A 26,346-nucleotide genomic window follows, 5' to 3' on the forward strand; every position below is an offset into this window, starting at 1 on the left:
ATTTCATCATGTACCCATAATGGCCTGCATCTGAAAATACATGAATTGCTTTTTCTGGAATTTTCCATTCCCTATTTTATGCTATAGTTCAGGTTCAGGTAGACAGTACGGAGGACGTGTGGGGAGTGCCATCTCCTTGATCGTAACAGCTGTGTTTTACTTCTTGGGGCCCAGCAGAAGCAGCCCTGATGTGTGGTCTAACTGAATTTTCAGAAGACTGGGGGGGCTCATTGAACCCATCTTACAGATGAAACAGGGACTCACACAGATAGTGCAGCATCCAGGGGTGGGCTCTGCAGTCACCTGGTTACACCCGATCCCTCACAAGCATAGCATTGCTGCCCTGACATTGCAGGCAGGGGAGCTGGGGCTCAGGAATGTTAGATGACAAAACTGGGCCCCTTGCTGCAAAATGACTGAGCCCATGTCACTCTGTGGCTCATGAGTTCTCTCTCCAGGGCCTCTTTCTCCTGCAGGAAGGAGACTGATGTCCACTTCTCTCCTTGGAAGATCCCCCCCACCATAGACTCCTTCCTCCCCTCCAGCTGTACTTGTTCTGGGAGGCCATGGCAAATCAAGTTTCTATGACCACAATGAAGAGATTTCTTAATCTCAGAAGCAAACAGAGCCTCATAATGTAAACGGCGGAACTGAAGCTCCAGCCTGAAGCCGGCAACCAGGAAAGAAAACATCCATGTTTGCTAAGTGGGAAGAGAAATGAGGTTGGCTCAGGAGAAAAAAATGTCATTTTTCAGTCAGCCAAGAGGAATGTTAACATATAACCTAGAAAACCAATAAAAAGACCCTAGTGTAATTCTTTCAGGCTGCCTGCATGAAATAATTCATGAAATTGCATCCAAGAGCCCTGACATTTCGTTCCTAATTTTGATAGTGAAGACATTTTCTGAGGCCTGATATTGGCAGCAGGTATATTAACTTTGCAGATTCTTCCCTGGCTGTAAGTGATCAGGATGTGTGTCCCCAATCAAAATGTTCAGAAATGGCATTGTTAACCAATGCACGTGTCCGTTCATCTGCCCATCCAGACATTCACCTGCTCAGTCAGGGAAGGGAGCTGGTTCGGGGACCACAGTGCCTTCTAAGACAAACCTAGAAGTCTCTCAGTCAAGGGCAAAGGCAAGCAGAAGAAACCTCCAGAAACTGTTGTGCCGAGTGCACAAAAGGTGAACAGAAGATAATAAGGCAAGCTATCATTAGAGTTTGAATTTGAAAATGTCCCTCGAAGAGGCCCGGAGTTGGGATACTTGGTCCCTGGCTGGAGATGAGGAACTTGGAGGACATGTGGCTGTCTGGCCTCATGCTGGCCACCAGAGGTGGATCTTGAAGACCATAGCCTGACCCTGCTTCCTCCTTTTGGTCTGCTGATTGTCAGAAATGCAACCATTTGCTCCCTGTGCCCGCCACTACCCCTGTGAGCCACTCCCACCACCATTCCTTCCCCCACCATGATGAACTGCTCCCCACCCCCTCACCCCGGACCATTAAGCCAAAATAAATCCCTCCTATATTAACCTGCTTCTGTTGGGCATTTGGTCACAGCCAAATAAAACAACAAATCTGATGGAATGGCCATGGAAGCACAGGGCATTCTGGAAGAAATGGGTGGTTGTATTAGTGCCTTTCCTCTTGCTGTGGTAAAACATCATGGCTGAGACAGTTCATAGGAGGAGCTTATTCAGGCTCCTGGTTCCAGATTAAGAGTCAGTCACGGCAGGGAAGCTCTCAGCGGTCAGCAGCAGGTGTGGAGTCTGGAGAGGGAAGCTGATGGTATATGTGACCCATAAGCAGGAAGCAGAGAGCGAACTAGAAAGACACTGTTGTTTAAACTCGTACAGCACACCTTCAGTGATGTCCTTACTCCAGTAAAGCTACTGTTCTCAATTCTACCCAAACAGCATCACCACCTGGGGACCAAGATGGGGGTGGGTGGAAGGCCATCCTGTTGAAAATACCATAGCCCTTGAGGAAGGAAAAAGAGAATGCTTGTGTTAAACAAAGATTCATATCTACTGGATCAACCACCATGGATGGAAAAATAGTTGGGGATGAGTTCTAGATAGTGCAAAAGACAAACGTTCGAATTGACTGCATAGCAGATAGTACACTGAATCCATCTGAGTGGAGTGACCATAGCATGTCAGCCAGGGTGGCATCTCATGATCTTCAGGTTCCCCTCAGCCCTCCATCTAGTGTTCTGTGTCTTATTGTGTGACGTTAACTTGGTCATGTTTGTGTCTGAGCTGGACATGGATGAGCTTTTGTTTTTTCTTCTCCCTAAATGCTATAGAACATTTACGTTACAGAGTCAATATCTCTATGTACTAGAGATGTTGTTATGTGAACTATCTACAGATGATTTAAAAGGATGCACAGTGTGCAGATGTCTTACACTGATGGGGTGCTGTTTTGCATCAGAGCATCTGCAGGGTGGGATCTCGGGACCAGCAGGACAGCTGTGGTTCTCTTAGGACTAAATGGTACCAACTGGGAGGTGTATCATAAAATGCCGAAGTTCTGGGTTGTTTCTTAAGAATAGATAGTGTTGGGGACCTGGGAGGTGGGTCAGTCAGTTGGCTCAGTCAGTAAAGTGCTTGCCCTATAAGCATGAGAACCTAAGTTTGGGTTCCCAGCATTTGCATAAAAGCCAAGCATAGCAACACATGCTTGTAGTCCCAGAGCTAGGGAAGTGGAGGCACGAGGGTCCCTATAGCTTGTTGACTAGACATTCTAGCTAAAATGGGGTGCTCCTGGTACAGTGAGAGATGCCTCAAAAAAGACAGAGAGTGACTGAGGAAAATACCTAACGTTGACCTCTGCTTTCCACACATACAAGCTCCCATGTGCACACACAGACACACATGCACACTCACAAACACACATGCACACATACACATGCACACACGTGCACACACATATGTGTACGTATGCACATGGATGTGCAAAGACGAAAGGGTGCCTAATATCTCGCCACTTGTTACCCAGGCTGTGCCATAGGATACTCACAGCTACCCTGACATGTGACTGTGAACACTGATCCCCATTTTACACTCCAGGCTCCGCAAAGCATCTCCTCCTTGGAATTCTTTCCCAGAAGCAGAGCTCCACTTCAGGGGCTGGCAGTGATCTCATGTAAAACCCAGGGTCATGGAAGCAGGACACCTGGGCTCTGGATTGGTGGCAAGGGGTGACATCCATCCATCACTCGAGGGTCAGACCCTGTCCCTTTATTTCCCCCACATGGCTAGCCATACCCACCCACCTGACTGTGATGCACATCATATGACAAACTCTATGACAGTGTGTGGGACAATCAGGGAACTTGGGGCCAGGGCTCTGGTCCTGACTGGTGAGGAATGAGCATCCTCGTTCGTTGGCTCTGGATCTTCTTGTGTATCCACGCCCAGGCCAGAGTACCTTTTACTTCAAACCACCAGGCAGCAGCCAAATTTACACATAACTTCAGTAGCAAAAGCGGCTGAGTATTGCTTGGGATCCCCAGATCTCTATCCTCCAAGTTTCATAGAAGCTGGAGTGTCTGTGGGATTTGCAGGGGAAGGGGGATGACATGGGCAAGATTACCCAGGCAAACATCAGAAAATAATAATTCTCTCAAGCATCCTGGAATTGAGAGCTTAAGGGGGGAAAAAAGCCAACATGAACTTGACTTGTGATTTCACTGGTCTCTGAGAAATTGGCAAAAGCTTACATTTTGTTCCTGCTAAATTGGGTTTTTGGGTACTGACAGGACTTTCGATGAGAACAGATTAACAAGGTGAAGCTTGGCGGCTAATGGAAATAGGGATTACAAGGAGTTTTTTTTTTCATCTTGTCTGTGGGGAATGTGGCAGTCTTTTGGGGCACAGCACCCCTTGTCTCTAATCTCCTTGGACACTTATCTTCTGTTTTTAAATGATGGGGAGGGAAGGTCACATCCCTGCGGTGACTGGCTTGCTATCTGGGACAAACTAGAGAAAGCTATTAACAAAAAAAAACCTTGAAACTGAATCTCACCAAGCAGAGATTCCCATTTGCCTGTAGTTCTTTCAAAGCTGCCCCATGGCCCGGTTTTGTCCAGATGGAGATGTCCATGGACATTTGTGGAAAAAAAACATGTTTCTTAAAACACCAAGAAAATATAATCCCATGCCAAGGAAATTGAGTTTCTCCAGCAGTCCTCCTTGCAGAGTCTGACCCCACCACAGCAGCTTTGTTGATTTGGCCCTTGTTCATTCTCCGCGTGCCTCTCATGGCCTCAGTTCACTAGTCCTTTGAAATCCACTAATCTACTATCATAGCCAGCATTTATTGAGAGTCTTCTACGTTCCACTCTCTTGACATGTCTATTAGAATTGTCAGACATTTTGTCTATTGATTTTGTATCTGCGGGCACTCTATGCCATGGCATTTGCACGGAGGTCAGAGGACAACCTATGGAGGTCAGTTCTCTCCTTCCACGTTGTGTGTGAGCCCTGCCGATTGAACTTGGGTCATCAGACTTGACAGCAAGTGCCTTTGCTTGGTAAGCCATCTTCTCTGGCCTTTGCTTGCCTTTTAGTCAGGATGGGATATGGGTAAGCTGCACAGACCATGAAAAACTGTCACTTGACATGTTAATTCACTCACTGAAGTCAGCTCTAGGCTGTGCTATCCTCCATGTGCTTGTCCGGGCATCTGGTCTATGTAATCTCATTACTCTGTATGTCATCGCAGAGCCTCCTTAGTCCTGATGGCACAAAGAGAAGGACAGACTGGGCATTAGGCAATGAACTTTAAAGTTCCCTTTCGATTAGCTGGAGAAATCCACATGGCTCTGCCTAACTTGGAAGAGTTGCAGGGGGTGGAGGGGGGCAGAGCAGCCTAGGATAGGATCAATGCTTTACTATCCACTATACATGTAAGAGTTTCCCAATTAACTCCTCCCTGGTGGCCACTTGTTTTAAGTAACTTTTCTGAATGCTTATAGTTAAAGAACATCCACATTGGTCCTGGGACCTTGTTGTGGTTGATTCCAAATTCTAAGTTTCTTATCCCTAGTTGTAGCTTCCCCACACCCCTATCCCCAGAGGCCCTGTCTCCTGTCCAGTCTCTTTTCTGTTTCTCCTGAAAGTGAATGCTCCTCTTAGCAGAGTCCCCCAGCTCCCGATTTTTCTCCATTTCTGTAGGAGTTGTGGCTTTGTTTTCCCTCTAGGATCCAGCCTGGCATTGCCACCCAGGTCCTTCTTAGTTACCCCGAGGTCCTCTAATATCTACTTCCAAGGCTGTGAGAGATAGAACACAGATGTACTTTGCTGCACAGGGGGCAGAGTAGAGGTTGCACAGTCTGTGGGAGACCTTCCCTGTTTGGACAATGCTGTGGCATGTCTTATTCCCCCCTTTCCTGGCACAGGGAGTTGCAGTAAATGAAACTGAGGGATTTCTGTGACTTCTCTTTGCCTGGGTTTATTAAGCAACTTATACAACGTTTGCATCCCACAGTTTGCTCTTTGAGTAGCTCAGTAACTTTTTGTGCATGTAGAAAATTATACTAAAATTTAAATTTAAAACATTTCAAAGCCTTTCTTAAGAAAATAAGCCCTTTGTCCATTGGCAGCCATCACAACTCCCAATGTCACCCCTGCCAATAGCAACCTCAACTTCCAGTTTTAAAAGGATTGTTTTGGGGTGAGTACTGTGGACACACAGCATTCTCCAAGGGTAAGAGGCCAGTTATGGCCTTGGCATGAAGGTCCCTGACTCCAGTCATGAGCATACACCTACTACACATGTAAGAACATGCAGGACCACTGCACACATAGATCTTGGCATGGGGCATGCAAGAACATACCTAAACAAGCATATTAGCTTAACATCACTATAACACAGAGAGAATGGCTTATTTGTGTTCAAGTCCAAAGTGGGGCAGCCCTTGGTCTGTGCCTCTAATGAGGCCAAATGTATCTGTATCATGGTAGCATGGTAGCATGGTAGCATGGTAGCATGGTAGGTGCACAAACCAGAGGTAGTAATTGCACCTTGACTCACCCCGAGACAAAGTTGCATCAATATTCAGGAAGCAGAGAGGCATGGGTGCAGGAACTCCACTCACTGTCTGCATCTTATAGAGTCATGATCCAAGTCTGTGGGATAGTACTGACCACAGTTAAGGTAGGTCTTCCCATCTCAACTAACCCAACCTAGGAATTCCCACATAGACATGCCTGGCGGCTTGTCTCCTATAGGTGATTCTTGAGCCTGTCAACTTGACAACAATCTGCAGTCATCTAAGAGGAGGGGCCTGGATTGAAGAGTTGTCTAGATCATATTGGCATGTTGACATGTCTTTGGGGGATTGTCTTTATTATGAATTGATGTGAGAGGGCCCAGCACAAAGTGGGTGGCACCATTCCCTAGGCAAGTGGGCATGGGCTGTATAAGAAAACTAGCCCTTTTTCTTATACATGCCAGCAGGAAGCACCTACCATTGTTCCTGCTGTACTTCCTTAATGAGTGAGTTCTTGTTGGGGTTAATGCTAAACAGAAAAGCCAACTGGTCTACCTTCAGGTTCCTCTTTGAGTTCCTGCCCTGATTTTCCTCAATGGCATGCTATGATCTGGAAATATAAGATGAATAAACCCTTTCACCTACTAAATGCTTTTGCTTAGTGTACTTTATCAAAGCCACTGAAAACTAGAGCAGAACTCACACTTCTCATTCTCAGAGCCCCATTTCTTACGGTGGCAGGGGAGGAGGTCTTTCCTGTGAATGGCCATCAGCAGAGTTTGTTTTGTCACAGTCTTTGCTGCAGTGACATTAACTCTGTCACCATTGCACAGAAGCAGCTATAGACATCCCAGTGTGGCTGAGATCCAGCCTTTGTTAAGGACAAAGACACTTAAACCTCACCTGATTTCTCAACATCTCAAAACATACACCTTCTGGATCATTTTCAAGTATTAAAGATGTAAATAACACTGGGCATAAAGCAGGCGCTGGACTAGATATGACCCTCAGGCTGTGGCTGGTAATTCTGTACAGGCCTAAGTGTCTTCACTTTCCTAAGTACCTGCATACCACTCACATGGAGCAGTGTAAGCAGAGGGCTAGGATGCTCTGGGCAAACTATACCTAGCCTCCATTCTCCACTGGTCCTGATGCAGAAGGATGTATTCGAAGTAAGTTATTAGCCTCTCCAACCTCCACATGCATACCACGGCATGTACCCCCCCCAACCATACACACATAATAGATGTAATTTTAAAAATTAAAAGTGAATAGTAGCAGAGGCTGGGGATGTAGTTCAATGTTAGAACACTTGCCTAGTGTGTACAAGACATTGAATTCAGTCTGAACACACACACACACACACACACACACACACACAGCCTGTACCTGTTTTGTTTCACTAGGGACTGAACTTTTCCAGCAGAAGACACATTCTGAGATGCATCTATTTGCCACGTGCCTGGAATTTGCAAAACCAGGTCACCAGATAGGAACAGCAAACATGCCCAAGCTGCTTGGAGCATGAACGGCCCATGCTGCTCTCTGTGCTTTGACTCCGTGTTTCTCATCTCATCAGCTCAGTATTTTCCAAACTCTGCTGCAGAGCAAACACATGTGTCTGGTTTCACTTCCATCTGACTCAGAGGCCTTCCTCCCTCTCCCCTCCTCCTTCCTCCTCCTTTCCCCCTCTTTCTCAATTTACAAACGTAACATGAGTTGATTGGAGAGAAATTAGAAAGGAGTGATAAGCAGACAGAAAATGTGCAAAGCCCTAGGTCCCAGCACTCGGAGATAACTCTGCCAATACTTCACGATCCATCCTCTTTGTGGGTTTTCAATGCATATAAATTAGGTGAGAGATGTATACATTTTAAAAAAGAGCAGTTCAGCTTACTCTTTGGATAAAGAAGAAGTCTGGCTCTGCCTGACAACATGTGCTCACGGGGTTTCAATATCCAGCCCTGGAAGGCAGCAGAGTCAACATCTGTTTGGTCCTCTAGTCATCTGCGGTACCCAATGAGGTGGGACAGGAAGCATCATTGTATTCAGTTCATGATGTAGACCCCAAGTTAAGATAGAGTATGTAAAACCTACCTTAGTGGTGTACTCTGCTCTCCCCAGCCCTGGGCATAGAGCCTTATGACTTGGGGGAGAGATAATTGAGTCAGGCCTGGGAGGTGATGTCCACTTCCGGTTCCAGCCAGAGCACTCTGCTTCTTGATCAGCTATGCTACATGTCTCCACCTGTGGAGCAAACCCCCACCTCCCAACCAGCTGGACTTCCTCCCTTCAAGGCACCTCTGTTGCTGTTTTATCACAGTGGCTGTGAACAGTCACTAGCATAGGAAGGTTGTCTCTCCTGAGCTCAATGGAAGAACAGGGTTCCCAAGGTGACGCTCTCAAAATCAGGGGACCTCTCCTTCAGGAAACCACCTTTCCCCAAAGCTCTTATAAAGATGTGAAGAATCAAGGTACAGACTCAGATCCAGAGCTCATTGACTCCAGTGGTGGCGGGAGGAATTCTGCTTCCTATACACAGATGAGCCCTTTGTAAATAACATTCCTGCCCCCAGGAAGATGGTACAAGAAACTCTGCGGCTTGTCAAAGAAGCCTCCAAAGAATGGAGATCATTGCTTTACCTCATTTTATCTCTGATGTGTGCTGAGGAGAGGGTGTTCACACTGGGCACACCTCACACTGGGCTGTGCTGGGCCTCATGGTGTGACAAAAGGCTCTTGTTGCCTGCAGATCTGTAGCAGGGAGTAGTCTCACCTCCCAGATGACTTTGGTCTTGAGTGGTCTCTCCCCATGCAAGTGAGACCAGAGAGAGGGAATGTCATCAAGCATCAGACAGCATGGGGTCATAGTCAGGGTGGCAAGGAGAATGCAGGCTGGCCAGATCCACAGATCTCAGTCCTTAAAGGGATAGGGCAGCCAACTTCTGGCCACTTAGGTCATCTCAGGTCCAGCCCTAGGAAGAGAAACAATAGAGAAAGACCACAGAGAATTCATGCTGTCTTCCCCCTCTGAGTCTGCAGTGTTTGGTGCGGGGCATACGGGGCAGGCCTGAATTATCAAGCTCCAGGGTCAGGGAGATGGCCCAGTGGAGGAGAAAGTGCTTACCACAGAAGTGTAAGGGCCCAAGTTTGGATCCATAGAAACTGTGTAAGAATCCATGTACACATCTGGAACTCAATGCTGGGGAGGTGGAGACAGGTGAATCCCTCCTGCTCATTGGCTAGCTGAGTCAGACAAATCAGCGAGTGACCCTGCCTCAAAACATATGGTGGAGACCAATCAAGAATGACACTTTATGTCAGTTTCTGCTTCCATGTGCACGAATACCTCACAATACTTGGCTCCTACATGCAAAGCCAAGATCCTTTCCTCTGGGGTCTAGCCTCAGCTCATTTCAGCACCACTTTTTTCTTGCCCTGCTTGTACGTGAGTCTACCATCCCAAGCAAGTCATTCCTTAATGGAACTCCACAATTCTTCATTTCCTAGGAACACACTGGGTTAAGCAGATGACAAACTGCTGGCCCTTCCCATTTTTATAAGCAGCTAACCTGGCAAGAAAAATTTTATTATAAACTCTCAGAGTCCTGAGGTTTAATATCTCCAGTGTTAGATTCATGGAGGACTTGGAAGTTGAAGATTGCCCGAGGCCAGAATTTGATGGGGTGTGCAACTTGTCGCTCGGAATATGATTTATTGGCTCAGGGGAGGGAGAAAGAGCATGGGACAATTAAGTGGGACTTGAGTGTTGCAAAGTTGGGGTGAGGATGCTGAGTCGAGTGAACAGCAGGCATTTGTAAATCTCCCTGACAGCTGGAGAGCTTTAAAAATAACAATTGATTTTAAAAAAACCAACTGCCCTGGGAACTCAAGTTAGTTGGAGCCTGGGAAGTTTCTGCCTAGCCATGACTTGGAAAGTCAGACACTGAGGCAAGCTCTTGGGAGTCTGTCCTTGACTGGGTGACTCAAGCACCCTACGTGGAGTCCTATCCCAGGGCTTTGCACTGCTGGGACATCAGCTGGGACTCTTCCCCAGGTTTCTTATGTGCCTGGCTTCCTCATTAAGCTCTCAGTGTCAAGGTGGCCTCCCCAGAGTGGCCTTCTGCAAGGAAGCACTCTATCACCTGAGCCATATATATCCCCGGGCCTAATGGTGACAATTTTATCAATAATTAAAAGTCACCACTCAAGCAGTATATGCCCTGGCCAGAGACTCCACCTGCATGGTGTCATGAATCAGTATCAACTGCTTACTGCATTAGTGTCTCATAGCTGCTGTAGCAAGTAGCCAGAGAATCAGAGATTGAAAAATAAAAAACCTATTTTGGAAATCAGCTGTCCAAATGGGACTCCCTAAGTTAGAATCCTGGGACTCTCTGAGTTAAAATCCCAGTGTGACAGGGCTGTGTTCCCCAGGAGCTCCTAGGAGAGACCCTCTTCCTGGTCCTCTGACTTCTGGCACTGTAGCCATTCTCCGGAACTGTCTGAGCCAATGCTGGTGGCCTAGCCTTGTGATGCATTTCTCTGTCCCCTCCACTCTCAGAGCTGCCTCTGCCTCTTCCTTCTCTTTCCTATGGAGCTACCATGATAATCAGAATTGTCCCATCACCTTACCCTGAATTGGTCACATCTGCAACACCCTTTTGCACCAATGGATGCCACTCAGTGGGACACCGTGGTTTGGGCATCACTGTAAGCTTTTAGAGGTGGTTGACCCCTAAAAGACTAGCACCGTCCTCTCTTTCCCCAATCATCCACACATGCTCTGGGTCCCTTGGGCTTGGTGGTGAACAGTCAGGTACAGAGAGGAAGTCAACCTCTGTCATGACTACTGTCTATGTCAAACAAGATCATTTGGACAGAGACCTTTAAAGGTTGACCCTGCTGGATGGGCTTGCCTCATTTATGATAAGCCCATGGTAGGCTGACTCACAACATAGATTTTCCACCCCAGGCTAAAGGCTTGCTGTACTTCTTGGATATAAAAGTTCAAGGCAGCCTTGGGGCATTGCCAAAGGCCAGGCTGGAGGAGATGGGGTAGCCTGTAGAGAAGGCAAAACCTTAGTCTTAGTGGAGAAACTATTTTGTTACTCAGAGAGATACCAAGGTGTGAGTGTGTGTGTGTGTGTGTGTGTGTGCACCTGTGTACACACTGCCTCATACATTAAAGGAGAACCAGTTAAACCCTTGAGCTACTGTGAAGCTCCTTCTCCTGACCTCCAGACTAACTATCCTGAGCACAACAGTCCCCATTAATCTCCATTGCCTTTGATGATAATGGTAGAGATGTCACAGCTGTACTTACTGAAGATCTATGTGCACCAGGGTATCAGAGAAAGATTCTATGGAGCAAGGGATGAGCTCCCAGAGCATAAGGGCCCAATCCAAGGAGCCTAGGTCCCAATGCCAGCTCTGAATGGAGGAGAGACATCTACACAGCCATGTTCTTGGCAGCATTGGACAAGACATGAATGCTGGTTAGTTTTAACTATCAACTTGATACAACCTAGACTCATTTGGGAAGAAAGGGGCAATGAGGAGTTGTCCCTATCAGGTTGGCCTGTGGGCATGTCTGTGGGGGTTGCCTTGATTGTTGATTGAGGTGGAAAAATCCATCCTGAATGTGGGCTGCACCCAGGCTGACTCTGGACTGTAGAAGAGTAGAGAGACTTGAATAGCAAGCAAGATGTGTTTCTCCTCTTTACACTCATGATGGCAGATATGGTGTGACCTGCTTCCTCCTTGACTGTTCCTCAGTGATGAATTGTGACCTGGAATTGTAAACAGGATAAAGAGTGTCACGGTAACAGAAATAGTACTAGAACAACACGGATCTGATCCAAGTCTTCTGGTGAACAAGTAGGAGGCTTTTCAGCCTTTTAAAGAGGGGACTCTTCTATTTACAACAGCGATGAGCCTGAGGATGCTATGCCTGGAGGAAGGAGGAAGACACAATAGATGAATACCATGTGATCACATATGGAGAGCCTTCAAAAGTCACACTCAACCATGTGTGGTGGTGTGCTTCTGTAATCACAACACTTGGGGGGGGCTGAGGTAGAAGGATCTGGAGTTCCAGGCCAGCCTGAGCTACACAGAGAGACATTTTCTCAAAATCCAAGGGCTGGGAATGCAGCTTAGCAGCAGAGCACTTACCTAGCATGCATAAGTTGGATTCTTATGCTAAAGCAGAAGAGGAAAATTTTTGAACTCTTGGAAAAAGAAAGTGACATGGACTGGCCAGAGGCTAGGGGTAGGCGAGAGAGCTGGAGAGATGTTGGTCTAAGGACATAAAATTTCTTATAACTAAGTTCAGGGTGTTCATTGTTTGTCATGGTAACTTTGGTCAATACTCTTGTAAATTTGATATCACTAAGAACAGTGTTTATTCTCAGCCCAAAACTAATACATTTTAAGACTGTATATGCTAATAAACTTGGATTAGTCATCTATATTGTATGCAGTCATCAAAATATATCCTTTGTGCTGGGCGTTGGTGGCACACGCCTTTAATCCCAGCACGCAGGAGGCAGAGGCAGGTGGATCTCTGTGAGTTCGAGGCCTGCCTGGTCTACAGAGCAAGTTCCAGGACAGCCTCCAAAACAGTACAGAGAAACTCTGTCTCAAAAAAACAAAAAATATATCTATGCAATTAATAAATGCAACTTTTAACTTGCCAATTAAAAAGAATCACCTCAGCTGGACCTGTGGCAAAGGCAGGAGGGTACCTGAACTACAGAGGGACTTCAAGGCCAGCCTGGGAAACCTAGGGGGACCCTACCTCAAAATAAAAAGTCAAAAAAGACGAGGACTGGGGCTATAGCTCAGTTGTAGGGTGCTTTTCTGACCTTTAGGAGACCCTGGGTTCCCTCGCTAGTAACCATGACAACAAATCCTCTTTGACCCTGGGCTTCCTCATCTTTGAAGTAGAGAGAGCTGAAACATTGCCGTGACTCGTGATGCCCTCCATCAGAGCATGCACTGTTTATGTGCTACCAAGAAAGATGAACAACACCGGTGGTACCCTGCTCTGTGATTCACTGCAAGATACACTTTGTTTTCTGAGAAGTGTGAATGTGTATCATGGAGCCTTTGAAACACCACGAGGATTCTGCCCCTCCTTGCATACATAGATGCTGGCTACATTGAAAGCCCTCAGCATGTGTTTACTCCATCGTACAGATGAGGATACCATGGCTTGTGTCACTTCAGACATCATGAAGCTGACTGTAAATAATGGTAGAGATTTGGGGTCAGTTTATGTTGTTTGCTTTCCAGCTTCTCTTCCCTTGCAATGGCTTAGAAACATTTCCAGTGACTGTGCACACATTTAGTGGGAGAAAAGCTGTGAGAAGTTTATGTGTGTGTTGACATCACAGTTGTGGGTGTGAATTGGTGTTCCCTATATGTGTGTCGACATCATGGCTGTGTGTGTGTGTGTATGTGTGTGTGTGTGTGTGTGTGAGTTGGTCTTTCCTATGTGTGTGTTGATGTCACAGCTGTGTATGGAGTTTGTCTTCCTGCCCTGGATCTCTGTATCTGGTCCTGTAAAACAAGAAGGTGACACAGACAGACCTTGCCAGTCTGGGAGGTCTCATGGAGGTCACACTCGACCCAAGGGTGCACTCAACAAACACATGTTTTCTCTTTTCACCACCTACCCCAGAAACAGCTGTTAGGGCCTCAGAGCCAGCCACTTCTGTAGACATTTGAGCTAACTGGATTTTCTCATCCCAGCCATCCCAGAGGTCAATTTTGCTTGGAGCTGTCAACGTTGGTTCTTTTGACATTGGCTTAGGCCTCCTTCATTAGATGTGGCTATCTGGCCAACAAGCTCAGGAGGCCGCCTATCTCTGCTTCCCTAGCATCAGGATTGTAAGTATAGGTTTGCGGATCAGACTCAGGTCCTTGAGTTTATAAGCATTTTACCTACTTAGCCATCTCCCCATTTTCTCTCACATTTTTAAGTTTTCTTTTTTCAAATGATGGCATACCTGCAAAAGTATCCATCTCAACAGGGTAGAACACAGTGGCTGTCTGTGTTGTCAGCTCTCAGATACAAACATGGAGCACAGTCTGCCCCAACCCCTCACAGTCTTTCTCCCAATCCACATCATCTCTCTCTCTCTCTCTCTCTCTCTCTCTCACACACACACACACACACACACACATACACACACACACACACACACAGAGAGAGAGAGAGAGAGATGCACACAGACATACAGACAAACAAACACACTCAAAGACACATACAAACACACAGACACTGGCATCACTCTGCTGGCTTCCAGCATACAGGGTAGTGATGGAATCTTCCAGCAGTCTCGTGAGACTGGCTCCCACCCTGTGAGCTTTATCCTGCCTTTTGTTGTCCGCAGTGTTGTGCTTATTTTACATGGTGCGGTGTGACTATACTCTGTCCTGCGGCTCATTCATAGTGTCCCCAGTTCCTGTTCATGAACACGGGTTGTTTCTTAGCTCCTGCTGCTATATAACAAGGTGCCATGGGCCAGGTGACTTGTAAAGAACAGAAACTTTGTCATCTGTCTGGAGGCTGAAGTCTGAGACTAAGAGACCGGCACAGTCCAGCTTTGGCAAAGGCTCCCGATGTTGTAGACTGCCACCCTCACACTGTGTTCTGACATGGTGTAAGGTCCCCAAATGAACTCTCTGGGGGAGCCTCTCTGCGGGTCCTCTCTCATCATCCAGGCACCTCCATTGGTTCACACCTCTCTCTGCCATCACATTGAGGTCAAGGTATCAGTGTAAGAGCCAGACAGAGGGAGGCTACAGTTATTTAGGCTCTTACAGATTGCCCCTAGTCTGGGACAAAGGTAGAAGCCCTGCTATTAGAATTTTATGATACTGTAATTTGTATTTGAGGGCAAATGTGGGTATGGGTGTCTGCTGGGCACACATCCAGGCATTGTCTACATATTTGGCAGTTGTCGGTGAACCAAATCATAGCCGCACCAATATCCACTCTGGCAAGTGGTGCTACTTCAGCAGCAGCCCAAATAACTTAACATCATGAAGGCAGGAATCCGGCATTCTCCATGGTGACCAAGAAGGAATATGAACAAAGATGGGGGTTCCACACGGTCACCTGGAGCCATAGATGCTGGGAGTCTTGGAGCCCGGTGCAATTATTTGCTCTTCCTTGTGTATCAGAGAGAGCTCCGGTCTGTAATGAGTGTAGGTGGCCACTCGGGAATGAGGTATCCGGGGGAGGGAATCCACCCACTGTCTTCCATCTCTGATACTTAAATGTCAACAGAGAAAAATTGGCTGCTGGGCCGGCCCTTCCTCCACCTCTGTCGCAGAGGCTTGGCCAACTTGCCGCTGTGCTGCAAAGAGGGGGCAGCCTTGAGTCATCTTAGACTGGCCCCCTGCCTGTGCGCTGGGCGACCTTGTAGGAGTGAATCAAGCCGACTGTGAGTCAGCTGCTCTTGGAGCCTCGCCCTGCGCAGGTGAAGAAATGAATCCTTATTGAAGATCATGGCTCTAGGTAGCATTTGGGATGACAAATAGATGGATGGACGGATAGACAGACAAATGGACACACTAGAGAGATAGGTTGGCAGACAGATGGGCAGCCAGAAGAGATACACAGAGAAATATGTCATTTCTCCATTTGCACACCTGCATGTTCACCATTTCATTGATTGCAAAGACTATTGGGACCTACTGTGTGTTGTGCAGGGAGTGGTGCCTATGTTTTTACATACCTGAGTTTGGGTAAGGCAGGAAGTGTCACCCCCATTTTATGATGTAGAAGTGAACTTACCTGTCAGGAGTACTCAGGGTCATATGGCTATTTTGGGACAGACAGATCAGGATCTGACCCTTGTCCCCTAACCAGTGGGGCTGGCCCTCCCTGCCAGACATCAAAGTAGGTTTGCTTTGATTCATGAAGAAGCTCTAGACCAGGGAGACTGAGTATGCCAGCCCAGGATGTTACAGTAAGCAAGACTCCAAGCTGGGATTTGAGCTGGGATTCCTCCAATACCAGCACCCTCACTTCTACCCCAGGAATACAAGTCCAGCCTGAAAGAAAGGCTGAGCCAACACCAGAGGAGGAAACAGCATGCCCCGAGCACTTTAACAATAAGGCTATAAATTAAAAGAAATGCATTCAAGCTGCTAATTTTATAGAGATGGAAAATTAATTATCATAATGACTTCCATACTTCTTTTAGGCAATGCTGGCTTCTGGGGGCTGGGGATGCGCTAGTGAATATAGAATTCATTCCTTCATCCATCCATTCATTCACTCACTCATTTGGTGACTCTTCACAGCACCTGTTCTGTATATGTCAGGAGGGGAGCTCACCAGGAAGGCTGTGATGGAGGAACAGGCAGTCTGGGGAGTGAAAAGGTGTTGCTGCCACCTCACAAGGTCCTTTCATCCCGTCATTCATCTTAAACTACCAGTTCTTGAAGCAAACGCAACAAGACTGCAAATGGGTTGAGCGCCCTCCATCCAGACGGGTGTCTGATTGGGTGGCATTGTTCTCTTGGCACACCCCCCAGTGAAAAGACTGCATGGACCATTTGCGGATGATGCACAGTGCACAGCAGCCACAGCTTTACTGCTCCTTCATCCCTGTCCCCACCCAGGGACTCCCAGCTGGAAATATGGCAGACAGCGCAGTCTGAGTGGTGTCTGAGGGCTCAGAAGTTATGGGTTTGTGACTCCTCTCCTTTGAGACACTGGATGGGAGCCAGGCGTTATGGCACAGGCCTGTAGTCCCAGCAGCTAGGAGGCTGAGCTGGAGGACCATGAGCAAGGCCAGCCTGAGCTGTGTAGTGAGTTCCAGGATAGCCTGAGCTATATAGTGAGAATCTGTCTCCAAAAGGGCGAGGGAGACTGGAGATGTGACTAATTTGGTTCAGTGCTGGTCTTATGAGCTTGTGGGCCTGAGTTCAGTCTCCTAGAATCAAGTAAAAAGATGCATACGATCTCAGCACCAGGGAGGCAGAAAAGGTTGAATTTCCAGTTGCCTACTTAGTGAGTCTCAACTTAGTGAGATCCTATCTCAAAAACAAAACAAAAACAAAAAACAAAGTGGTTGGCACCTGAGAAATGACAGTCAAAGTTGTTGTCTGGTCTCTGTATGTGTGTGCACACAATTACATGTGCACCTACACACACACACACACACACACACAGTCACACACACACAAATGCAACTGCCTGCACACACATTAACATGCATGCACTGTATACACACACACACACACACACACACACACACACAGACTCCAGGGTGAGGGACATGGCAGGCCCACTGTCTTATTCACTGTTCTGTCGCTGTGAAGAGACACCATGACCAAGACAATGGTTACGAGAGAAGCATCTAGTTGGGCCTGTGCTTAGACTTTCAGAGGTGCAGTCCATCATCATGGAGGAGAGCATGGCAGCACACAGGCAGGCACTGGAGTGGTAGCTGAGAACTACATCCTGATCCATACGCAAAGAGGGGGTAGGGTGGGGCTGGGGCTGGCATGGGCTTTTAAAACCTCAAAGTCCACCTCCAGTGACAGACTTCCAACAACAAGGCCACACCTCCTACTCTTTCTAAAGCTGTCAAAGAGTTCCACTTCCTAGTGACTAAGCATTCAGATATCTGAGAGGTCCTTATTGAAACCACCACAGACACTTCCATACCTGGCTGGATCTTTATGGTGTCTACACAGCAGAACATATCTGATATTCTTAAAGAATCCACAAAAAGCTCTTCGCAGATAGTCACCCAGAACCAGCTCTGGGGTCCAGAGCTATTAATGTCACATTGGTGTCATGGTGACACATCCTCTTAGGTCTTCATGGCTTCTGATGACTGTGGTGGCCCACCTCCCTCACCACTGCCAGTCATTTCCCTGAGTGACCTTGTTCTTTTGCCTTGCAGCCTCTGTAAGGGACGAACCCTCTACTCTGTGGTGAGGGATGCCAAGATTGTCCTGGATGTCAACAAAACCAGGCAGATCGCACAAGAAATTGTCAAGGTACCATGAATTCTGGGGCCCCCTACCTGGACCTTACAAACACCCAGCCTCCTCTAGTAATCCCTTCAAAGGATCCTAAGACCCAGGGTCTAGGTTTAGACCCTTTGTCTGAACCTCAGAGACATTAGATTTAGTCTGAAAAACCAGGATGTTATGTACAACAAATCTGTCTAGATGCAGCCCTTAGGAACAACCGCCTCAAACTTTTTCTGCATGGCACCTCATGGTCCTGATACCTGGGTACAGGCAATGACCAGTGGGTACAAACAAGCCACTCAGCTCCCTTGGATATAGTATCAGAAACTTCTGGGGTCACTCTGCTAGAAGCAACTGAAGGGAGGAAAGTTGGGTCACAGCAGCCCAGTTCATGATGACAGGAGTCTGGGACAGAGATGATTCACATCACGGTAGACCAGGAGGCAGAAAGTGAGACAGGAAATAGGCAGTGATAACATTCCCCCAAAGCCTGCCCACAGCAACCTACTTCCTCCAGTAGACTCCACCTCCCAAGACCTTCTAAAAGAAGGTACTGCTGGGTAGGTGTCAAGCATCCAAAACATACATCAGTGGGGGACATTTCAGAGTCAAACCATCACTGTTAGGAACTGTTATACTGCAGTCCTGAATTCCCATGAGCACCCAGCCATGTTGTCTCTCAATGACCTGGAAAACATGGAGTTGTTGGGTGTTGTCTTAGATGAAATCAGAAAAGATGTCCCGGGTCTCCCGATGGGTACCTTATTGGTGAGTTGCATTCAGGCTTTCAGTTCCCATAAGAAGTGGTAGGAATGATCTATATGAGTAAATAGAGACACGATAACTGCCCAGCAAGGCAAAAAGAAGTAAAACCAATCTCCAAATTGCTGATGGATTTCCCTGGGTGTTCTTGATGTCAGGTTGTGTGGGGTTCCCTTGATGTGGGATTCCCTGAGAATCCACAGGGCTGTGGGCTGAGTAACAGAGGCAGCGAAGCCCCTTTGAAAAGGAAATGAAGGAAAATGGCTGGCAGGATTCCTTTCTCTGGTATCCTCATCCTTTATGGTGTTCCCATTCTTTCTCTCCTGGAACACTTCCTTTGTTCTTCAGGAAGCAGAGTGGCTCCATTGATACAGCTTTTCAGAGGTCTATGGGTGATGGTGGGTGTGTGACTCACAACACCTTTATCCCCTGAGCTCCATGGGTAGACCCTACACTCTGCCACCCTTGAGGATCCAGCCAGGGGTGATAAGGAAGTACAAAGTTTGCCTCTAATGAATCCCTGTCTCCTCATCTCTTACAGGGCATGGGCTACCTCCATGCCAAAGGCATCCTTCACAAGGACCTCAAGTCAAAGAATGTCTTCTACGACAACGGTAAAGTGGTCATCACGGATTTTGGGCTCTTCAGCATTTCTGGGGTGCTGCAGGCTGGAAGGTAAGAGGTGACAGAGGGGACCAGAGGAACTCTTGACAAGTGACCATCAGGGGGGTAGGAACTCATCCCAAATGTTTTGAGTGGCTTAGATTAGGGTTTGAGTTTACAGTTGTTGAGGGCTGTGGCTAGGCTGCCATGCCAGTGGGGGTCACCAAAGTCATTCTCTTAGTCTGATGAGCTTAGTGTCTTACTCACTTGTCTCGAAAGTGGTACCTTTGAGTGTGTGGCACAAGATCTAACACATCCCTAAGTCTCACGAGCTTTTACCCAGAGCTGGGGGGGTCTTTCCTCCTTGCCTAGAGGGTTTCCCTAGGGGATGGGGTCAACTAAGCCCTAAGATCCAAGCTGTCTTAGGAATTCATTTTAGCCCAGCAACTAAACACAGCTAAGAACAAGTGAATTTAGGTCAGACAACCTAGGCCAGATGGGGTCCATTCTTAACTGTGGCCATGGTAAAGAGAAGCAATATTCTCTGAACTCGAGTTTGCTTGTGTGTTTGAAAATGCCTCGCTTGGAGGGTCCTTATGAAGATAAAACATGAGGATACAGGAGAGCATCCAGCACAGGACCCTGAGTGGCATCAGATGCAGGGCAAATAGCTGTACTGCTGTGTTGTAATTAGCAGTCATTTGCATATACCTCCCTAGGATCACCCAGGGAATGATTAACCATCTTTAAGTAATTAACTCTCAGAGGCCACTCACCCTGGAGCCAGCCACGTTGAGTCAGCCATGCGAGAAACAGCTTGATCCCAAATAAACAGCCTATAACTCAGAAGGTCTGCCCTCACGAATTTTAATTTGGAGTGTGTGCTGAGTACACATGCATGGCACACACATCTTAAACCCCTGCATCCTGTAATGAATGGCCTCTCTCCACAGGGAGAGAGCACTGTGATTCCTCTCCTTGTGTTTGAGTTTCTGTCATTCTGGAGAAACCACTGGTTTCTTTGAGGGACATCCTCCTGTCTTCCCAAAGGACTTCATCCCTGCTGTGAGCTACCTTTGCATTTGAGTCAGAGTGCCTGAAATTTGACAAAACATGACATGAGATGCTTGGGGGTGTGTGTGAGGTGACATAGAGCAAGCAGTGTTGGTTTCTGTCTTCAGGTGTCATCTCTCCCATCCAAACAGGATGCCCCCAGTTTCTAGCACTATCTCTGGCACAAAGATAATTGGAGGCAAACAAATAGGTCAGTAGACACATGCAGAGAGCAAATCCCAAAGGAGCTAGCAGATCAAGATTGGGTAGGGGTCCTTCATTGCACTGTCCCAAAGCAGTACCAAGATCCCTGACTTGCCAGAGAGAATCACATTCACTTGTTTGCCAGGACCCTGGGGTCAGAGCAGGGTTAGAGACACAATTGGTGATGTCCCTGTGAACCCAAGTATTAACGTGGGACTAATGGAAGCTGGATAAGTGTTTTCTTTAACTTGCTTTGGGGCTGGTCAGAAAGTTAGATCTCTACCCCTGGTGACCTGCAATGTTAATGAGTTCCTCACGGTGATGGAAATACACACAGCTTACCGGAGGAAAGATTTAGCATGGCTCACAGATTTTTGGTCTCAGCTGTTTGGTCCCATGGATTTGGACAGCCATCATGGAGGCAAGGCCCACGTAGAAGAGGAACTTACTTGCCTCATGGCTGACAGGAAGTGGAGAATGGGCAGGAAGTAGCCAGGGACATGAAACCCTTAGAGACTCAAGCCCCCACCCTGTGACTTACTTTTTCCAGCTATTCTCTGCCTAGCTGAACCTCCCACGATAATACCACCAGCTGGATGCGAGCCTCCAACAGTGAGCCTTTGGGGACCATAGCACAATTAAAATGTAATACCTATCTAAATCTGCTTGCTGTCCTTGTGGTGGAAGGCGGGGGCAGAAGTCTGTGACTGTCTCCCTTACTCTGTTGTATTGCTGAGGCCACACTGCAGAGACCAAGAAGGAGAAGTGTGTGTGTGGGGGCAGTCCTGGGTGCTCTCTCCTTCCATTGCTCCTGGAGACCCAGTATGGACCAACCAGGAAGGAAATGAAGCCAATTCAAAGATAAGATGGCTTCTTGCCTTGCCAAGACAACGCCCCCTCCCATCTCTGCCCCATCCTGGCTGTCAGCACACATCCATCTCGTGTCAGGAGAGGCAGTGGAATCTCAGGAATAATGCCAACAGGAGCAAAGTGGTGGAGACAGGAGACACCATCAAACACGGAATATTTGTGGCCCCGCTTAGCAGCCTGGGAGTGGAAGATGGGGGCTGAGGCAAGGGAGTCAAAATTGCAGGCAGCAACATACCCATCCTCAGGAGCGAAGCCCGAGTTCCAAGTCTGTGTCTCCATTAGGCAGGCACCAAATGGCCACTCACCAACCAGGGTTCCTATAACAAGGTAGCAGGGTATGGGGTCCTGATGCAGTGCACAGTTCTGGGGCTTCAAGGTCAAGGCCTGTCTCTGCAGAGAGTTGTGTTCCAGGCTCATAGATGGCCTTCTCCTTATGTCCTTGTATGATCGCTCAGATAGATGGGGCAGGGGAGGCGAGGGCTTGGGGAAGAGAAGGAAGGAATGGAGAAAGAGACAAAATTCTCATGGCTGGTCTGTTTCTGTGCTGGCTTGTTTTGCGTCAACTTGACACAAGCTAGAGTCATCAGAGAGAAGGGAGCCTCAGTTGAGAAAATGCCTCCATAAGACTGGGCTGCAGGCAAACCTGTAGGACCTTTTCTTGATTAGTGATTGATGGAGGAGGCCCCAGCCCATTGTGGGTGGTGCTATCCTTGGACTAATAGTATAAGAAAGCAGGTTGGGCAAACCGTGGGGGACAGTAAGCAGCCAGTAAGCAGCACCCTCCATGGCCTCTGCCTCAACTCCTGTCTCCAGGTTCCTGCCCTGCTTGAGTTCCTGTCCTGACTTCCGTCGATGATGAACAGTGACATGGAAGTCTAAGCCAAGTGAACACTCCCCCTTCCCCAAGTTGTTTTTGGCTGTGGTATTTCATCACAGCAATAGTGGTACCAATTTCTGAGGAGTGTGAAACAGGGTCTTCCTGAAGTCACCACTCCCTTTATTTCATTTTGAATCAGGCCTTTCTTTAAACACAGGATTTGAACACAGGATTTGGCTCCATTAGACTTCCAAGTGTTTCTTTTCTCCTCAAACTGTCAGTCTTGTATCTTTCTTTGTCCAGCTCTCTCCTTTTCATTATAGATCTGCTAGATCTCTCAAGGCCATTAATGCAAAACTCTTCTGTTTAGCCCCAAGCAGATTTTTAGGACAAGGACTAAAAGCAGCCACATTCTGTGCTAAAATACCACAATGGCAATCTATAGGCCACTTGCTCACATCCTGCCCCTTCCTGAGCTGGGCCCCCAGGGTTCAAATTGCCCTCAGCACTGTCTTCCATGCTCCTACTACAATGGCTCATGAGCCCTGCTTAGAGTGTCCAAGCACTCTTCTAAGTCCCAAAGTCCTCCATGCTCCTCCAACAAACAGCATGGCCAGGCCTGTCACAGCAATACCACAGTCCCTGGTACAATGCTTCTGTGTTAGTCACTGTCCTACTGCTGTGAAGAGACACCATGAACAAGGCAACTCTTATGAAAGAAAGCATTTAATTGAGGCCTTGCTTACGGTTTCAGAGACTTGGTCCATTATCATCTTGGCAGGGAGCTTGGTGGTACACATGGCAGTGGAGAAGTGTCTGAGAGCTACATCCTGATCTGCAGCCAGAGAGCAAGACATTGAGCCTGGTGTGAGCTTTTGAAACCTCAAAGTCCACCCCCCAGTGACACACTTTCTCTAACAAGGCCACACCTCCTGATCCTTCTAATCCTTTCAACAGTTCCATTCCCTGGTAGCTAAGCATTTAAATATATGGGTCTGTGGGACCATTCTTATTCACACCACCGGTTTCTAAGTATGACAACCGATTGCTTAGGGCCCTGGATTTAGACCTTGTTTAATCTTAATTATCTCTCTAAAACCCACATACAGTAGTGTGTGTGTGTGTGTGTGTGTGGGCGTGTGCGCATGTGTGTGCACATGCACTAGTAAGATGGCAGGGTGGGAACTGGCCAAGCCTAATGACCTGAGCTCAGTCCCTGGGATCCACATGGTAGAAGGAGGGAACCCACTCTCTCACAAGTTGTCCTGCAACTGTCACACACACTCTCCAACTCCTCCCTCCCAGAAATAAATCAATAAATGTAGTTTCAAAAGCTTAAAATTAATGCATGAGACAGAGTGCATTACTGACATGCGTTTGCTGTACCAAACGATGGGTTTCACTGTGACATTTGCACACCTTTGTGTCGGTGCTCACACCCAACCTCTTTTGCGTGCCTCCCTTCTTTCTGGCTCTTCCTCTCTTCCCAGCCGTCCCTCCTTCTGCTTCTGTGTCATACAAGTGAAATCCTGAGCCCACAAGCCCCGCCTTTGGTGACTGTCACATTGAGAGTCTGGCGGAACAACCCCAAGCCCATAGCACTGCAAGGTAGATGACAGGGACTCAGGTTCCATTGAGTATGCGCCCGCGCCTGTAGAATGGGTGGAACGGAGGTAACGGGACTTCAAATAGAGATGCTTCAAATAACAGTCCCAGGGTGTGCTGGGCTGACTGCAGTCAGGTTCCTCATGGCTGCTGTTCTCCAGAATACCCTGCTGGACTGGAAGAGACCCACAAAGAGGTAGCCATGGAGATCCCTGCAAACAGCTGCTCTGCCACCCTCAAGGAGAAAAAGTGTCGTTTAAGGTGTCAACCTCACACAACCTGTTATTAATCATAATAATAACCATAATGAGGATGATTTGGACTTGTCATTGATGGGCCCATTGCCATGGGAACAGGACACCCTGGGGTGTAGGCATCAAGTCTGGCTTCTAACCCTCTCCCAGGCATGAGCCTACGCCAGTCCCAGACTGATGGCACTTGTATGTTTGCCACGCCCCCTTCTGTCCCAGTGGTTCCCAGTCCCCCAGCCCCCGCAAGGGCTGGCAATGCTTGGGGAAGGTTGACTGACCCACTCTAAGTTCCCTACTCTGCACTAGACTTTCTTACTTTGGACCCAGTCCTCCAGATAAGCAGATATAACATGCGCGTCTGTGTGTGTGGGGGGGTGGTAATATGCAATAACTTCCACCCAGTAGTCATATAGCTCTGGCAGCAGACATAGCCCTGAACCAGACACTCTCATGTTGGCATAGCCGCCTGAGGTACAAATGAATGTACCCATTTGGCAGATGGGAAAATAGAGACCAAGGTGTGCCCAAGGCCACACAGCTAAGAAGCAACAAATGGGTCCTTAAACTCTTAAATGTCACCAGGTGTTCTTGATCTGAGAAGAAAGCTGTCTGGGCTCTCAGTACTAACGGGGACACGGACTATCATGGTCTCTGTTCACAGTAGAGAAGACATTTGTGGCACTGCAATCTAGACCATTCTTTTCTGTAATGTGTGTTAAGTGAAGAACTTTCCATGGGGGCGGTTTTTCCTGCCCATAGGTCTGGAGACCTTCCTCCTAGCTACAGTGTGTGCCGTGCTTCCAGCATCTACTGCACAGAGGTCAACGGTGCCGTAAAACATAGTGCACAGCACAGGATAGCGCCACCTCACAGAGGAATCCATGGCAATATGGCACTGGGGACGAGAAGCCTGAGTCAGAATAGATTTCATGGCGGCCACCTGACTGTGTCTAGCTCCTGGTGTAGAAATACAGGCAGTGGACCGACGGCCCCAATGGTGGATGGAGGGGTGCCCCAACGGAGAGCCCCTAAACACACACGGTAGCGGGCTGAAGCTGCAGTGATCCCCCAAGCTCAGTCCCTTTCCTTCAGCCCCTGTGTAGGGATCTCTCAGTACCTGTGTTTATCCACATGGATGCTGTATGCCCTCTGAGAAGAAAAATGGCTTGGAGGACTGTGAGTCTAGAGTGTTCCTAGCCTCCTTCACCCAGCTAGGAAATGCATCAGCAGTTCTGGAACCCTGATCCCCAAACTCCTGCCACCTCATTAAGAGTTCTTTCCTTTAGGCCCAGGGTTTCCGAGAGTGTAGGCTGTGAGTGGATTTTAAGGAGGGAATGGACAAGTGCTCTCTGCCTTCATTTTAATGTGTATTGGAAAAACACTAGTTTCTATTTATGGCTGTGCTAAAAGTCACTTATTAAAATACATTTAAGTTTCTTTTTTTTTTAATTGGTTTTAGTAAATCATTATCGAGATCTGGGCCACTAGCCAGACAGATGTATCTGTGCAGATTCAACTTTAATTAAAGTAGAATCAGGGTCTTGGAGAGGGCTCAGTGGGGTAAAGGCACTTGCTGCCAAGCCTGGTGACCTGACTTTGATCCCCGGAGGCTGTCATGCTAGGAGAGAATAACTCCTACAAGTTGTCCTCTGACCAACCCATCGCATGAGTTCTATGGTGTGTGTGTGTGTGTATGTGTGTGTAAGAGAGAGAGACTCGCTATAATTAAAATTTAAAGTGGAATTAAATTTAAAGTTCAGTCCTTGGGGCTGGTGAGATGGCTCAGCAAGTAACTGTGCTTGCCACCAGACCTGAAGACCAGAGTTCAGTCCCCAGGACCCATGTGGTAAAAGGGAACCAGTTTCTGCAGTTTGTCCCCTCACCTCTAGGCATGTGTCAAGAGCACACACACACTCCACATTGCTGTTCATCACTGAAGGAAATCAGGACAGGAACTCAACCAGGGCAGGAACCTGGAGGCAGGAGCTGATGCAGAGGCCATGGAAGGGAGCTGCTCACTGACTTGCTCCCCGTAACTTGTTCAACCTACCTTCTTATAGAACCCAGGACCAGCAGCCCAGGGTTGACACCACCCACCATGGATGGGGCCTTCCCGCAGTGATCATGAATCGAGAAAATGCCCTACAGCTGGATCTCATGGAGGCATTTCC

General features: G+C 47.7%; 1 protein-coding gene across 2 annotated transcripts in view; it reads left to right on the forward strand.

Annotated features, from left to right (window-relative positions):
- The window catches only part of Ksr2 (kinase suppressor of ras 2), a 352,893-nt gene that overhangs the window by 305,366 nt on the left and 21,181 nt on the right, over positions 1-26,346 (forward strand). For both annotated transcript variants that reach the window (XM_013119781.3, XM_013119782.3), the window contains exons 15-16: positions 17,938-18,034; positions 19,314-19,447. In XM_013119781.3, the coding sequence (XP_012975235.1) occupies positions 17,938-18,034; positions 19,314-19,447 (231 nt within the window). The remainder of the gene's footprint in view (positions 1-17,937; positions 18,035-19,313; positions 19,448-26,346) is intronic.

The sequence above is a fragment of the Mesocricetus auratus genome, unplaced genomic scaffold (genome assembly GCF_017639785.1).
Source record: "Mesocricetus auratus isolate SY011 unplaced genomic scaffold, BCM_Maur_2.0 Super-Scaffold_100025, whole genome shotgun sequence".
NCBI lineage: Eukaryota > Metazoa > Chordata > Mammalia > Rodentia > Cricetidae > Mesocricetus > Mesocricetus auratus.